The following is a 14,164-nucleotide window of genomic DNA, read 5'->3' on the forward strand; positions in this document are numbered from 1 at the left end:
ACCCATCCTCACTGCCACCTGGATAAAGTCTAGACCTGGTGGCAGCTGCTACAGGAAAAATTGGCCTAAAGAGTCACAGTCACCTGGCCTTCCCCTTCCCTCCAGGTGCACTCTGACTGGGTGGCACCGCTCCACTTTCAGGGAGCAGCTCAAAGGGAAGTGGTTGGTAACCTTTGGAGCCAGGAAGGGTGTGGTTCCTGTGTGAAGGGCTTCGGGTCCCACCAACTGTGTGTCACCCTGTGGGTGGCTGTTGTGTTCCAAATCTGGGCACAAAGTTCAGCCTGAGCCCACCGATGTCGAAATATTTTAACATCCCAGAGGTGCACGGCTGTCTGAACCTATATCAGGACTGAGGGTGAAGCAAGATTCTCAAAGGTTTCCAGAGGGAAGGAACATCTAGACTTGGTCTCTGGGGTTTGGGATGGAGCTATCTTAGGTCCCTAGAGGGATGAGATCAATTTAAATTAACCGGACCACAGGCAGGTCCAAATGGGTAGGTCGTATATGTCAACCCTTAGGCTGGGGACGGGAGTAAAACCGGACCCCTACAAACAGGAATAGATAAAACCATTGAACCTTGGTGAATTCAGGGTTAGACCAACGGGGGACGGAGCATATGTAAAATATTCAGGGGGGGGGTGGGGCCAAGTTAGAGGGGTGAGGCTCCCAGGAAAGACCGGAGCGGACGTCTGTAAGTAACTTAATATAGACAGGACCAGAAGTCACTTTACTCATTATGAGGTATGGTATGTAAGTTAATCAGTGGTATGGGGGCTGGCTACCAACTTTAAGGATGATTGGGGGCGGGGCCAGGACCGCTAAGCCTAATCAGATGATGCCCTGCCAGGCTTCCTAGAAGTCTCAAAGGTCTGGGCAGATGCAAAGTATCTGGAGGCTGCGGGCGGGGTTTTCTAAGTCCTACCCACACCAAGGCTGAGGAGTATATGTAAATCAGATGCGGAGAAGTCTAGCTCCTAGGCTTTCTTGAGGCCCCAACAGCGGATGAGGCACGTGTCAAATATTTGCGAAACTGTCTCGCTAAAGTCCCAAAAGGGAGGAGCACATAGAAAGTAGTTGGATGGAATGTGACATGGCTCCCTTGGGTTCCAGAGAAAAGCTCCACACTCACGTTAATTGGCTGGTTGGGCAGGGCCAGATTCTCAAAGGTTCTCTGATGGGCCGGACTATGTAAATCATTTTAGGCGGGGCAAGACCGTGTTCCCAGCAGTTTACAAGCCGGATAGTACAGAAAAGCTGGGCTTGACTTTGGCGCACCGGAGCCCCTGTTACATTCCGATCTCCCGCCTCTTCCTTTGGCGTCCTTCCACCTGAGGCGGGCGGAGCTCCTGGCGTCACAGTTGGTGATCAACGCTGCGGACAGAGACCACTTAGTGCGTGGGGGACCATGGAGGCCTCGGCCGATTCCTCTGAGGCCTCCGCCGCCTGCCGCTTCTTCCTAGAGGGCCGCTGTCGCTTTGGTGCGCGCTGCCGTCAGCCACATCCCGGGGCCCCGGCGCCGTCCCCCGAGGTTGCGCAGCCTGAGGCCCGGTCTAAGAAGCCTGCTCTGCGTACTGCTGCTGACGTCATCCGGCGTATCCGCTGGGACCCGCGCCTGGATCCCGCTGACTTTTCTGTGGGCTACACTGACCGCTTCCTGGGTGTGCAGGAAGAGCCATTCTGTGCCTTTTGCTGGGACGAGCCGCTAGCAGCGCTCGGACCCGGCGTTTTGGCGGTGCCGCAGCACCGCATTCGCTACTTCCGCTTCCGCGGCCGCCTGGTGTGGGACCGTGCCTCCCGTACTGACCTTATTTTTGGCTCGGGCTCTGTGGCTGGACGGGGACCCACCATCCTCGATGCGCTGGACGACCGGGACGAGCATTGGAGAGAGGTTAAGGCAGAAATTCCGGACACAGAGAAAACAGGGGTGGGTTTCGAGGATCTGGACACCCAGGGTGCCCCTGAGGAAGGGGGTGGAAACCCGACCACGACTGGGCTTGATACGGGCCTAGAGACACAGGAAGAGGGTGGGGCAATCAAAGAGACCAGAACTGGGCTTGATTCGGGCCTAGAGACACCCGAAGAAGGTGGGACAATCAAAGAGGCCAGAACTGAGCTTGATTCCAGCCTGGAGACACCGGAAGTAGATGGGCCAACCAAAGAGACTGTACTGAATGGGACCACTGAGTTAGAAACACCAGACCCAAGCATATGCTGCTCAGGAGTAAAGGAGATCTCTGTACAAGTGCCCAAAGCCACAGTGCTTTCACAGTGGCAGGTGCAGGTCTTGGAAACTTCAGGTCTTTCTGCAGACGAGATGGAAAGTGTGTGGGATCCAGGTGCTTGGCCTGATGACAGAAGGGCCCCTCGCAAACCCCGGCCTACACATTTTGTGGCACTGATGGTGACAGAGCCTGGGCTTAGGGCTGAGGTGGTCAAGGCCCAAGAGCATCTGGTCCGGATTGCCCCTTATTGTGCCGAGTTCCTGGTACCAGCACAGGCCCTGCACCTGACAGTGGTCTTGCTAAGGATAACAGGCCCTGGGGAGGAGGCTGCAGCGGTTAGAGCTCTTCGGAGAGCCATCTTGAAACCAGGGCTTCAGGCACCCTCCGAGTTACAGTTCCGGGACTTGATTCTTCTGGGCCATCATGTGCTCTGTGCCACACCTTCCCCAACACTGGCAAGCATGGTCCAAACACTGAATCAGAGGCTAGAGGCCGAAGGGCTTAGAGTGGTGCAGCTGCCAGAACTACAACCACACCTCACGCTGGCTAAGGTACCACATGGAACCCAGGTCTGCCTCCCCAAGCCTGAGTATATCCTGAATGAGGAGCTAGGAAGGCAGCCCCTAGAGAAACTCTGGCTGTGCAGAATGGGCAGAGCAGGGCAGAGCTACCTGCCCCTGGCTCAAATTCCCCTGAACTGACCAAGGTTTCAAATTTCAGAAAAGAAACAGGTTCTCACTCTCTCTCTCTTTAATTTTGGTTTCAAGCTTCCAAAATGTACTGTACTCAATGCTCAAGGAGAATGAAGGAAGGGGAGGGGAGAGGTAGGGAGGGGAGGCAGGGAGGCATCTGGAAAAAAAGCAGCCTGACAGTCCAGCTGTTTGCAACCTCATAGCACATCCTCCAGTTACATGGCAGAAGGGGGGGGGGGGCAAAAAGAAAAGGGGAGAAGGAAGAAAAGTAACTTAAATAAACACACACACAGAGAAAAGAGAAGGAAACGTGACGTGAGCTGGTGATCCATGAAGGCAGAGGGGAGGAAAGAAGGGAGGGTAACCATTTTACCTGTGTTGAACCAGGGAGTAGGAAGGGAAGAGGAAGAGGGAGGGAGGGAAAGAAAAAAAAAATCAGAAGAAACATTGGGGCAGAGGGAGGAAGGGACACGGAGACAACTTAATACAACTTGAGTAAGACGAGGCAGCCCGGCTGGCATGGTCCCGCGAAGGCCTTGGAGTCCTCAGTGCGGTGCGGCGCTGGTCTGGTTGTGTTGGTGGTGCTGGCTGGCGTTTCTGGGGTGAGGAGCTGAAGGTGGGGCATAGTCTTTAAGTGGCTTCCCTCACCCCAAACACTGAGGCCCCAATGGCTGGGCAGCAAGAGTCTATGAAGAGGCAGATGAGGCAATGGGTGTGGCTGGCTGGTGGCCCACTGCAGGCGGGTGCGGGCTGGACAGCCTGTCTTCTTTCTGCTGGCCCCCCAGCATGGGATGGGCCAGCACGCAGAGTCAGGTGCTGGAGTACAAGCTCGAGAGAGAGAGAGAAAAAACACTGAGACAGCATTAGTGGAGGTGAGAGGTGGACACAGAACCTGTAGCCCCCACCCCACCCTGCTCCACTATATACTCCCAATTATCCCCTCTGAGACAAAAAATAAAAACGTAGAAAAATCTCTGTACAGGTCCCCGGTGGGAAACGGGGGTAGGGATGCTGGCTCTTCCTGGAGCCTACTCCCCACAAATTTTTACAACCCATGTCCATGGCTCAAAAACAAAATTTGAAAAGGCGGCGCTGGGCCACAGCCCTGCCCCCGCCCGTGCTCGATGGGTGCTCAGAAGGCTGGCAGCTGCGCCAGGCTGAGGCGGCAGTCCACGCTGGAGTTGTCCGGGCCCGTGTAGGACAGGCCCAAGGGCTCTAGGAAGGCCCGGCAGGCGGCCTCGCCCTCGAAGGCCAACTCGGCCTGCAGGTAGGAGACGGGCAGCGCAGGGCGGAAGCTATGGAGACAAGAGGAGAAAATGATGAGGCAAGCAGACAAGGGAGGGCCCAAGAGCAGAGAGCAATGCTCCCCATCTGGGCTTGCATTTTCCTCAGCAAGGAACCTGCTGGCTTCTGCAGCCCCTCCCAACCTCCCCATTATCAGGGGCTTGGGGGGGCAAGGGATGGGGTTGGTAGCCCCAGTGCCCAGCTGTGCCCCCCCTTGCCCACACTTACCTGTTCAGGAAGGAGGGGGCAGGAGGGAAAGGGCCCAGCTTGGCTCCTCTGCTGACTGAGGAGCTGGAGCCAGACAGAGTAAGTGGTACATGGGCTCAGAGGGTAGGGACAATGGCGCCCCTCCCCACAGGATGTTCGCACAGAGTGTTACACTCAGCAGTGCCTTCAGGTTGCTACTAAGATGCCCTAATTGTGTACATGTACTAATTCTGGGGAACCTCTCCTGAAGGCCACCAAAACCCTTTAACCACTTAGAATGGAACCCAGGCAACCCATGGCCCTGGGACAGAACAGCCTGCCTTAGGCTATGGCAGGAACACAAGTCGGATATCTGTCTGCTGTGCTAAGTTCATAGAAAAGGTGCTGTGAGAATGAGGTCAACACAGGCCAGAGCTTGAAAGCTGCCCACCAAGTGGCTTACTAGATTACAAAAGGCAGAGTAGCCTGATGTCCATTCATTCCAGCTAATCAAATCTGGAGCCAGTCCCCCCCCTTGATGCCATAGATTGTAAATCCTACTATAATGGAACCACTAATGACAAAACACTGCTGCCTAGCCTGGCATTTAAGGCCCCTCAAGACTTTTGACAGAGCTCTTGACCAGGGTTTTTCAACCTTGGCAAGACTGGCACACACTGCTGCCGGTCATTTTGTTGCACAACATCCCTGGTCCCTACCCACTATATGGCAGCAGCATCCACAAGCAAAAATATCTGGAGAGGTGTGTGCAGTGGTGTTGGGAATCTCTTCCTCATATGGGCAAGCATCATGCCATCTGATGCCTTGCAATACCACCCTTGTTGCCACAAGTCCCCAGTCCAAGACTTCTGACAGTCAAAAATGGAATGGGCACAAGGTGTCATCTCAAGAGACTGCTAGCAATATGAGCCAAGTCACCCTTTCTAGTGTCAGGAAGAGCAGCATCTAGCTGCAGGCAAAGACCCTGAAAAGGGAAAATAAACCAGGTTCCAAACTGACGTAACAGGAGTACAGGGAAGGACAGGACATGACACCAGGAGCAGTGAGGTCAGAACAGTGGGAGAAAACCTGGAACTGAAGGTGGCTGAGGAGGAAAGCAATGAGGGCCAGGGGTGTGAACAGGGGATTGGGAGGGGACTCCAGCAGAGAAGCTGAAGGCTGACCAGGATGTGGAGGGGATGTGGCAGAGCCACAGCACAGAAGGCAGCAGAGTGCAGTGCCACATACGTTTTGATCATGGCCTTGAGGGCGGCCTTGCGCTCCCGGTCTGCAAACTTGTCCACAAGGTAGCCAGACATGCAAGGTGCATGGCAATAGAGCTTGAAGAAGCGGTGGTAGTTGCCCAGGGCCCAGGCTGCCCTCAGTGCCAATGCGTGTGACACGCAGGGGTCTGCCTTCATCTCCCTCGTGAGGTATGCCAGTTCCGTAGTGATGTCTGCACAGGAGATAACTGGAGGTCAGGTGGCAGGGTGCCATCTTGGGCATGGTACCCTCCATCTTGGGAATGGGCATCTCACCTCCAGAGTTCTTGGTGAAGATGTAGTAGAGAATTCGGTATGCAGTAAATTCACCCACGTTGCCTGCTAAATTCTCCGCGTACAGCGACTTAAGCTGTGTTTGGCACTGGTTGAATTCTTCATGGTCACCCTGAGGGTAGAGCATAGAGGGAGGGGTGTGAGGCACAGGCCAAATACAGGTGATTTCAAGAAAGGAGTGGGAGGAAGCTACCAAGCTCCCTACCTTTTCCAAGGCAATGCGGGCATGGGTCTCATACACCTCCACAGTGAACTCCGTCCGGATGCCTTGCACCTAGGAAAAAACAAAAAACAAACAAAAAAAACAAAACAGCAGCGTCAGGCAGAGCAGAACAAGTTAAGACAGCTGACATCAGAACCCTCTCAGCATTTGCCTTACTGTCAGGTCCTGTCGAATGGACTTCATCTGCTCACAGGCAAAGGCATAGTCCTGCTTCTCCTTCCAGTGGGACTTGACCATGCACAGAGACTTCTTCAAAACCTCCAGGGAACAGAATTAAAGCTAAGTGGAGAGGAGAGCTGACAGGCCAAAGCCACTGTGTCCCCACTCAACAAGAGCTGCATCAAAGCCACTATCAATGACTCACCACAGCTATGACAAACAAAACTGAGCCAATATGCAGCAGGTATTGGCTATGCCATCCTGATGCACAACACCAGTTACCTTCCCAAGGCTATCTTTTTCTAGGGCCCCACACACAAATCTCCCTTAACTTTGCTGGTCATAAGGCAGATTGTGGCCGGGCTATGCCCCAGATGTGAAGGGTCTGCATGAGAGGATTTTCTCATAGTCAGAGTTACCACCTCTGACATCTGACATGTCCCATGTACCCCTCTTGCTATGTTAGCTCCTTGTCCTAATGCCAACACATCCTTGGGGCAGACACACTCTGCCTGGGACTTACAGCGACAGGTCGCACAGTTGATGGGTCTGGGGCGCAGGTGAGCCGCAGATAATGCTTTGTGATGTCAGGACAGGTGCCCACAATCTGCAGCTCCTGCCAGTCAGGGTCAGCTCCACTGCTTTCCAGGTTACTCATTTGTAGCACCAAAGGTTCAAGGCGCAGGCGACGTGAGTGCCCATGCTGGAAGCGGGCTGCCCTCTTTTGCTTCTTAAGTTCACGCTCTGGGTCCTCACACTCCAGTGCTGCCATCTTCTTGCGGCTGCGTTTGGTGGGAGCTAGGTCATGTCTGGGGAGAAAGGGTTAAAAAGAAAGCCAATATCTTCAGCCACTCTGAAGGCCATCTACCCCAACTGTGAGACCCACTACCACTAACCTATACCTAGGAAGAAATCCCACCCAAAGCAACTTACCTCTTTCCACGCTGCGCCCTGCCTCGACCTCGATCCATGTGAGCCCCGCGACCTCCCCGACCCTTGGGGGGTGGGTTCCTGCGGCCTACAGGGTGGCACTCATTCCCTGAGTAGGAGCTGTCAGAGTCTGAGTGTGAGTCACTACACAAGAAAGAGGAAAAGTCAGGCCTGAAGCACAAGGGTCAGGATCCAAGCAGCTCCCTCCCAGCTGCCTTCCAGTCCAAACCCACACACCTTCTCCGGAAGTGTCGGGTAGGAGACCTAGATGAGGAGCGGGAGCGCGAATCCGTGCTGGAGGAAGAGCTGTTATCCTTCATGAAGACGTTGCGGTTGCCGAACTTGGCGAAGCTGCTACCCCGAGCTCGGCCAGCACCCCCAGCCCCAGGTGTCCCTCGCTGGGATTGGGCACCCCCGCCCCTTGTCACAGAGCCTGCCCCCCTGGAAGGGTGAAGGCTGCTAGGGGCCTCCCACCGCTTCTTCTTGGGGCTCTCAGCCACAGGCTCCCTGGTCAGCCTGAGGATATAGCAGGGCAGGGCATTACCAATCAGCCACCGACCTGCAGTTCTGCAGACCCCACCCCATGGCCCAGGCCCACAAAACCTCAGAAAGGAGAGGCACTTACCCCGGCAACTCAGCCACTGTGGTGCAGGAAAGGGACCAAGCCCAAGATTGTCTGTGTCCAGGGGATGCTCTTAGCCACTGAGCCACCCATACCTCCCTAGCAATCCCTTCCCATATCCTAAAACCCAACTTTGATCACTCCTAGACCTCCTACCCACCCCATGGAGACATGAGATATGATTTCGGGATCATGTCTCTGAAGCTGCTAGTTTTGGTGTCCATGTCCCCAACCCACACTCAGCAACCCCACTGTTTCACAGTGTCATGCAGACTGACCCAGGCAGAGGCTCTCGGCTCCAGTCGATGGTGTAGGCAGAGCCATCCTGGAGCCGGGCCTGTAGCACCTCCTTGAGCAGTTTCTCTGTCCGGTCCTTGTCCTCTTCTGACTCGCAGGCGGTAAAACACCGTTCCACATATTCCTTCATGTCCTGAGGCCAATCATCTGGCTTCCCAGACAGGTTTCCCCGGCCAGAAGGCCCACTGTGGGAAGGGGGGACAGATGAGGGCACGCAGGTAGGAGGACCCACACATCAGCAGAACTTCATCACTGTGATCTAAGAAGGCAGTTCTGTACATTTCTATGTTCCCTAAAGAGGGACCCCTGGAACATAGAGGATGAGTGGGCAGGGTCAAGCATGATAGTCACCTGTGATTCTGAGTTTTCTCGGAATTGGGCTGGGGTCCAAAGCCACTGTGTTGACCCTCTGAATTGGAGCTGAAGCTCTGGTTGGTGACAGCAAAGGGCCTCTTCTGGATGTTAAATTTTAGACCTCCAGTCCCAGGGGCTGCTGTGGGACAATAGCAGAGATAGAGTTGGGCCCTTCCCCAGACATTCAAACAGGCCAAGCTCTAGAGAACAAGTTCCTAACATGAGCATACCTATTCTAGGACAGTTTTCCCCTTAACTAGGGCCCATCGCAATACTTAGACAAAGGTCCAGACACCCTGTGTGGCTTACAGCCAAGCTCCAACCCTCTGAAATCCCCCACAGATCCTCTAACTTACGTTTCATGCGGGTCCACAACTGCTGACCCTTCTTGGGTTTGGCAGGTTCACTGTAGCTGTGTGGCCCATAGGTCTGTCCTGTAGGAGCCCCTGCCTGATTGTGCTGAGTGGTTGGGGCTGTTCCAGACTGAGGGCCGTTGTTTAAACTATGTGTCCCATGTTGTGGGTTTGAGGGCTGAGGGGGTTGGGCTGCAGGTAGCTGCTGAGGGGAAGCCTGGTAGGCCATACTCTCATCCATGCCAGGGACTGGAGGCTGCGGGAAAAAGCAGAGGCTGAAAGCAGCAGGCAGCATCCTGAGGCTGAGTCACATGGTATTCAGTCTTTATAGTCATCTCTTTAGCACTCAGTACTACAATCTCTTATGGGCTGCCATTATGTGTGCTCAGTGACTACCTGGGGTATCTACTTTCACTAGCAGTTCATTTCACAACTGAGAAGATTAAGCCTTAAGGGACTGAACAACTTTACACAGCCTAGCTGTCAAGGAGCAGCTACCAAAAATGCCAACACTGGGGCCTGACTCTACTACACTGACGGTACATCCACTAACTAAGGTTCCTTTTCTTGAGCATATCAACACATGACAACAAAACTGTCCAATCCCTATGACAAGACTGCACCCTCTTGACTCTGAAGAGCCACTAAGGCGTGGTAGTCATGACTCGAGAGGTCCAAAGAAGAGGCTAACCAAGCACTCAAACCCAGGTCAATGTACTTCCCATGGTCTAAGGCTCCTCTACTCCTCTAGGTTGTGCCAGATGCAAAGGCACATGTTGGGTAAGTATGGGTGTGTGTGCACCATTTGCTGTGTGGGGCCTGGGGCAGGGGCAGGGGCTGAGGGGACATGCTCTTGAATGCAGATATGAGTGCACATGCTGGAGGAAAAGAGAAGACAGATTGCCAAACTACAAACTACTCCTGCTACCTCCCCAATACCGCACATATATAGCCCCTTGGCCTTGCTAGCCTCATGCCCATTCTACTTTTAAAAGTTAAGCTTTTAGATTAGCAGCTTCTTGGCAACAAAGAACAAGGAGGAAGGGAGGGAACAGCTTTGAAATCGTGCAGACCATTGGTTGCATGTCCTCTCAAAACCCAGGCTCTCTCGCAGCTGACCAGGAGCAGCTAGGCACAGCATTACCTGGTTTAGAGTCCCTTGGTGCTGGGGAGCCGATGGCTGCTGGGCTGTAGCTGAGCCGTAGGAGCTGGCCATCCCATACTGAGAGGGGGAGCTGTAGCTCTGGTACATGCTCTGCCAAGGCACAGTGGAAGTCAGAGTTAGTGGATGCTGCTCACCATGCCTTTGGCCTCCCTTGGAACTGTGTACAACTCAAGAGGCTATAGACTCCAGGCCCTTATTTTTTTCTACCACACAAATGCACCAATCAAGTATTTTCCAAAATAAAATAATAATCTAAAACAAAAATCTCTTTATTCTACTTATGCTCATGCTCAGAGTCCTTGTTAATAGGTAGTAAGAAATAGTAAGTGCCAACACTTTTAAATGCTATGATAAAGTGATAGGGGCAACAGCTCACCCCTTTAATCACAGGACTTGGGCGTGGGGGAGAGGCAGGTTAATTGCTGTGGAGTCTGAGTAAGCCTGATCTACACAATGAGTTCTAGGCCAACCAGACTTACACAGTGAGACATCGTCTTAAAACAAAACAAAAAGTCAGAACAACAAAACAAACAAAACCACCAACCAACCAACCAAAAAAAAAAAAAAAAAAAAATCAAGCTATTGTGATGTGGTGGTTGGTATACATTCAGGCAGTTGAGGCAGAAGGCTGAAGTTAACCTGGGCTATATGGACTCCGACTCAAAAAGAAAAGCAAGAACCTAGACTTCAATAAAGTTTACACACAACTACAGGTATGAGTGGGTAATGTCCTGCAGTAAGTACCATGAAAGAGAACTAGGCAGAGAAAAGGAGAAGCAGGAAGATGACTTAAAAGGCAATGGGAGGCTCTCTGAAGGTGTTCTCTGGGCAGCAAGGAACCTTGAAGTGAGCATGATAAAACAAAGAGCTGCAGCAGAGCAAAGCATAGGGGACGAGGACATGCTAATGTCCTGGGGTCTGGAGGCAGCGGGAATGTCAGCATCAACAGTGAAATGGACCAGAATGGATATGCCGGACCCTGTGAGACCTGAGCAGAAATCTGGTGGTTTGGGGGGCATGGAAGGGTGGGGGAGGCTGCTATCTATCTTCACCCCAACCAACCACTCACCCACCCCTTGCAGTCAGGTCCTCACCATGGGGTAGTAGTAGCTGTAAGGATAGGCATAGTTGTACTGTTGGTACCACTGGTAGTACTGTTGCTGCTGCTGCTGCAAAGCCGAGGCTTCTGCCTGAGAAACGTACTAGAAAAACAGAAGTGTCTGTCAGTACCAGCCACAGGAGCCCATGGGCACTACAGTCCCAAGAGGGCAGGCCTTCACTGCAGAGTAACTGCAGGAAGGGAGCAGACTCTGTATAGTATGACTACGCATCTTAAAGATGGGGAAGATTCTCTTTAAGATCAGTCAGGCCCTGATTGACCCAAAGAAGTTAACATTTTCACTTCATCAGATTTAGTTAATAGGAAAACATGTTTACAGACTCCCTAAGGTACTCCCAAATCCTGCATTCCATTCTCACTTGTGCACTGGCCACAGGCCCACTGCTACTGGCTTTGGAACTGCTGGCAGCCCCTGCTTTGCTGATGCTGGCCAGGGCCTGGCGGGCCTTCTCCCACTCTGGGTTCTCATGCATAGGAGTCTCCATTCCATTTTCTCTGCTGGCCCCAGCCACCATGCTGTACTGAGAAGACCTGTAAAAGTGAATCAGAGCTATGTTCTCCCACTGTATACAGGTAGACAAAGTTCGGGAGGGAAAGCAAACCCAAGGCTTGAATTCTAGAGCTAAACTCCCTTCTCACCACAGCCCAAGCTGAAGGTAGCACATAACCAATCAAACAGAAGGCTGACCAATATGTACATAACTTTAAACATGACCTTAGGAGAACTGTTTTTTATAAGCCAGTAAATCCTGATATGGCCAACAATGAAAAAAAATTAAAAAAAAAAAAAAGGAAAGAAAAATGGTCAGAAAGAGGGGGCTGGAGAGGTAGCTCAGTGTTTAAGAGCATTTAGTAGTCTTGCATTGTCACAGATTCTGTTCCCAACACCCATGTCAGACGGCTCACAGCCACCTGTAACTCCAGGTCCAAGGAATCTGATACCTCTTCTGACCTTGATGAGCACGGGTGACACACACTTACTCACACCCACACATGCCCAAATTCACAAACATAGAAAAACTCAAAGGGGAAGCTTGCCCCTCCATCCCAGCCCCCAGAATGTGCATTTCTTCCCCCAAGCTGTACAAGGTCCCACTGTGTCTTCTTGTTCCTCTTTGTCCTCCTCAATGGGCTATGTTCCCCTACCCCTACTAACCAGTCTGCAGTGCGCTGATCACCCACGTTGGCCGCCATCTGGACCTTGGGGTGTAGGGAGTAGACCTCGGGAGCCAGACTGCTTTTTCACTGCCTAGAAGAAAAGAGATGAATCAGGAAGACCCAAGAGAAGCTAGGCTGGAAAGGGAGGGTATCTCAGAAGGGAACACTGGTAAAGAATGGAAAAGAATCCAAGTGTGGTGATTGCTGGGAGTTCAACACTTATCTGGGTTACATGTTGAAATCCTGTCTCGAAAACAAACAGCCAAAAGAATCAGAGAGAATCAATTCCTAGTGTGGAATGAAGAGACCTGAGCATGAAAGGAAAAGACCTCCCTTGGAAGGCTCTAAGACTAAACTGTGGGATATGAAAATGAAAACAAAGAAACTAAAACTTGCATTACATTCTGTGTGGATGTGAGGGAAACCTGGCTCAAGTGATGGATGCAGAAACCAGTCCTGGACAGGAAATCAAGAGAATCCCCTAGTATATTGATATAGCAAGAAGGCGGCTCTCCGATGTGTAACTACCAGTGACTAAAGTACTAGCTACCGAAGAAGCTTGGCAAGAAAGCCGCCTCTGGGGACACACTGAAGAGTAAGGGACTGAGACTGGGAGAACATTGGAAAACAAAGTTTTCAAAGAAAAAGGTAATCTATGGATGTCCCAGTGAGCAGGAGCGGGAGACTCCCCCTATTTTAAGTCACTGGCTGTCAGCACCTACCAGACTTAATCAATTAGTCTCCAGAGGACAGAGAAGAGACTTGTATGGGATGTTCCTAGGAGCAGGAGTTGGTTAGGGGGAAAACAAGTGGCAATTACTCAAGTAAGGTGTCTGCAGATAAAACTTTGACGAAATTGTGGGAGGCGCGCAACATTCTTAATAAACTATTAGGGGTGAGGCGAATACCATAAAAAAAATATGAAGGACCACTTTGGAAATAGGGCTGGAGCAGTCCAAACAACAGTTAAGATTTACATCAAAGAAGCCTACTGGAGAACCCGAAATCTTACAGGAAGTCTAAGGAGCACTGACAGGTCTCAAAGGCCTTAAAAACAAAAACAAAAACGTTGGGTGGAGTCAAGGGGTCCTAACTAGGGAAGCAGATAAGAGAGCCTCGGGTTACTAATTGGTATTAGGAGGAGGCCTGAGGGAAAGGGTCAGATGGACGAGGACAACATGAACTGTAAGTTCAACAGCACCTGGCTGTCCCGCAGGCATGGGGTCCACGACGCTAGGTGGAAGTTGAGGCCGCCCTGAACTCAAGCGACCTCCCTTGTCCCTGCGGCCAGCCACCGGCCCGGCCGCGCCTGCGCACCAGGCTGCGAGGGTGGCCTCTCTAGGTTGCCCCAGGCAACAGGGAGGCCGGCGTAACAGCGGGTCAATGGGGCCGCAAGGGGAGCGTCTAGGGTACTAGGGCCCGCAGCGTTCCCAGGGTCTGTGGCAGAGCGGAAGCGGACGCGCACGCGCAAAGAAGCGCTCCCCCTCGCCCACCCAGCGCGCATGCGCGACGGCGCTCCGGCAGCCACACCCTTTACAGACGCAGGGCGCGGCGTCGGTTGGCCTCACCAAACAGGCCAGGGCTCGCGGAGTACGGAACCCGAAAGAGTTCCTGTGCTCGCCTGCCAGGCCTCCCACCAATACCCACACTCACTAGAACCACTCGCTCCTGGGATTCGTTGCCGGCGGCCCAAAGCAGAAGATACAAGACAACCAAGAGTGCGTTCAGTCACCGGCGGGCTCTAGACTGGGGCTCGAACGTCCGGACCGCGGCGTGATGACGTTACAAGGACGTCCGACCCCGCCTCGTGTCGCGCACAGCCAATAGAAGTCACCGCTGGGTT

The 14,164-nt window shown here is 52.7% G+C and overlaps 2 protein-coding genes across 13 annotated transcripts; one reads left to right on the forward strand and one right to left on the reverse strand.

Annotated features, from left to right (window-relative positions):
- Positions 1-1,231: 1,231 nt before the first annotated feature.
- Positions 1,232-3,209, forward strand: Leng9 (leukocyte receptor cluster member 9). Its single transcript, NM_001432819.1, has one exon. It carries the CDS (start codon positions 1,406-1,408, stop codon positions 2,921-2,923), a length of 1,518 nt encoding a protein of 505 aa, NP_001419748.1. The 5' UTR covers positions 1,232-1,405; the 3' UTR covers positions 2,924-3,209.
- Leng8 (leukocyte receptor cluster member 8) lies at positions 2,380-14,080 on the reverse strand. 12 transcript variants are annotated; one of them, XM_087568307.1, is made up of 17 exons: positions 13,975-14,080; positions 12,320-12,412; positions 11,523-11,694; positions 11,138-11,245; positions 10,023-10,133; positions 8,882-9,134; positions 8,523-8,664; positions 8,153-8,356; positions 7,878-7,928; positions 7,490-7,768; positions 7,256-7,396; positions 6,846-7,131; positions 6,320-6,421; positions 6,146-6,214; positions 5,923-6,052; positions 5,633-5,840; positions 2,955-4,209 (listed from the first exon to the last, which is right to left on the reverse strand). In XM_087568307.1, exons 2-17 carry the CDS (start codon positions 12,355-12,357, stop codon positions 4,047-4,049), a joined length of 2,457 nt encoding a protein of 818 aa, XP_087424433.1. In that variant the 5' UTR covers positions 12,358-12,412; positions 13,975-14,080; the 3' UTR covers positions 2,955-4,046. The 12 variants fall into 12 exon arrangements, with proteins under 12 accessions (NP_001032879.2, XP_087424433.1, XP_087424444.1 ...); XM_087568318.1 differs by lacking the exon at positions 13,975-14,080 and adding an exon at positions 13,523-13,790; XM_087568361.1 differs by lacking the exon at positions 10,023-10,133.
- Positions 14,081-14,164: the final 84 nt, after the last annotated feature.

Source organism: Rattus norvegicus, chromosome 1, assembly GCF_021556685.1.
Source record: "Rattus norvegicus strain SHRSP/BbbUtx chromosome 1, alternate assembly SHRSP_T2T, whole genome shotgun sequence".
In the NCBI taxonomy this organism is placed as follows: domain Eukaryota; kingdom Metazoa; phylum Chordata; class Mammalia; order Rodentia; family Muridae; genus Rattus; species Rattus norvegicus.

What these genes read in the sequence shown, in the direction of transcription:
- Leng8 (XM_087568288.1), bottom strand. Translation starts at nt 12,357, where the DNA reads ATGGCGGCCAACGTGGGTGATCAGCGCACTGCAGACTG. An exon ending in GGCCTGTGGCCAGTGCACAA is followed by an intron (nt 11,246 to 11,522) that starts GTGAGAATGGAA and finishes CTGTTTTTCTAG; the next exon opens with TACGTTTCTCAGGCAGAAGC. An exon ending in GTTGTGGACCCGCATGAAAC is followed by an intron (nt 8,665 to 8,881) that starts GTAAGTTAGAGG and finishes ATTGTCCCACAG; the next exon opens with CAGCCCCTGGGACTGGAGGT.
- Leng9 (NM_001432819.1), top strand. Translation starts at nt 1,406, where the DNA reads ATGGAGGCCTCGGCCGATTCCTCTGAGGCCTCCGCCGCCTGCCGCTTC.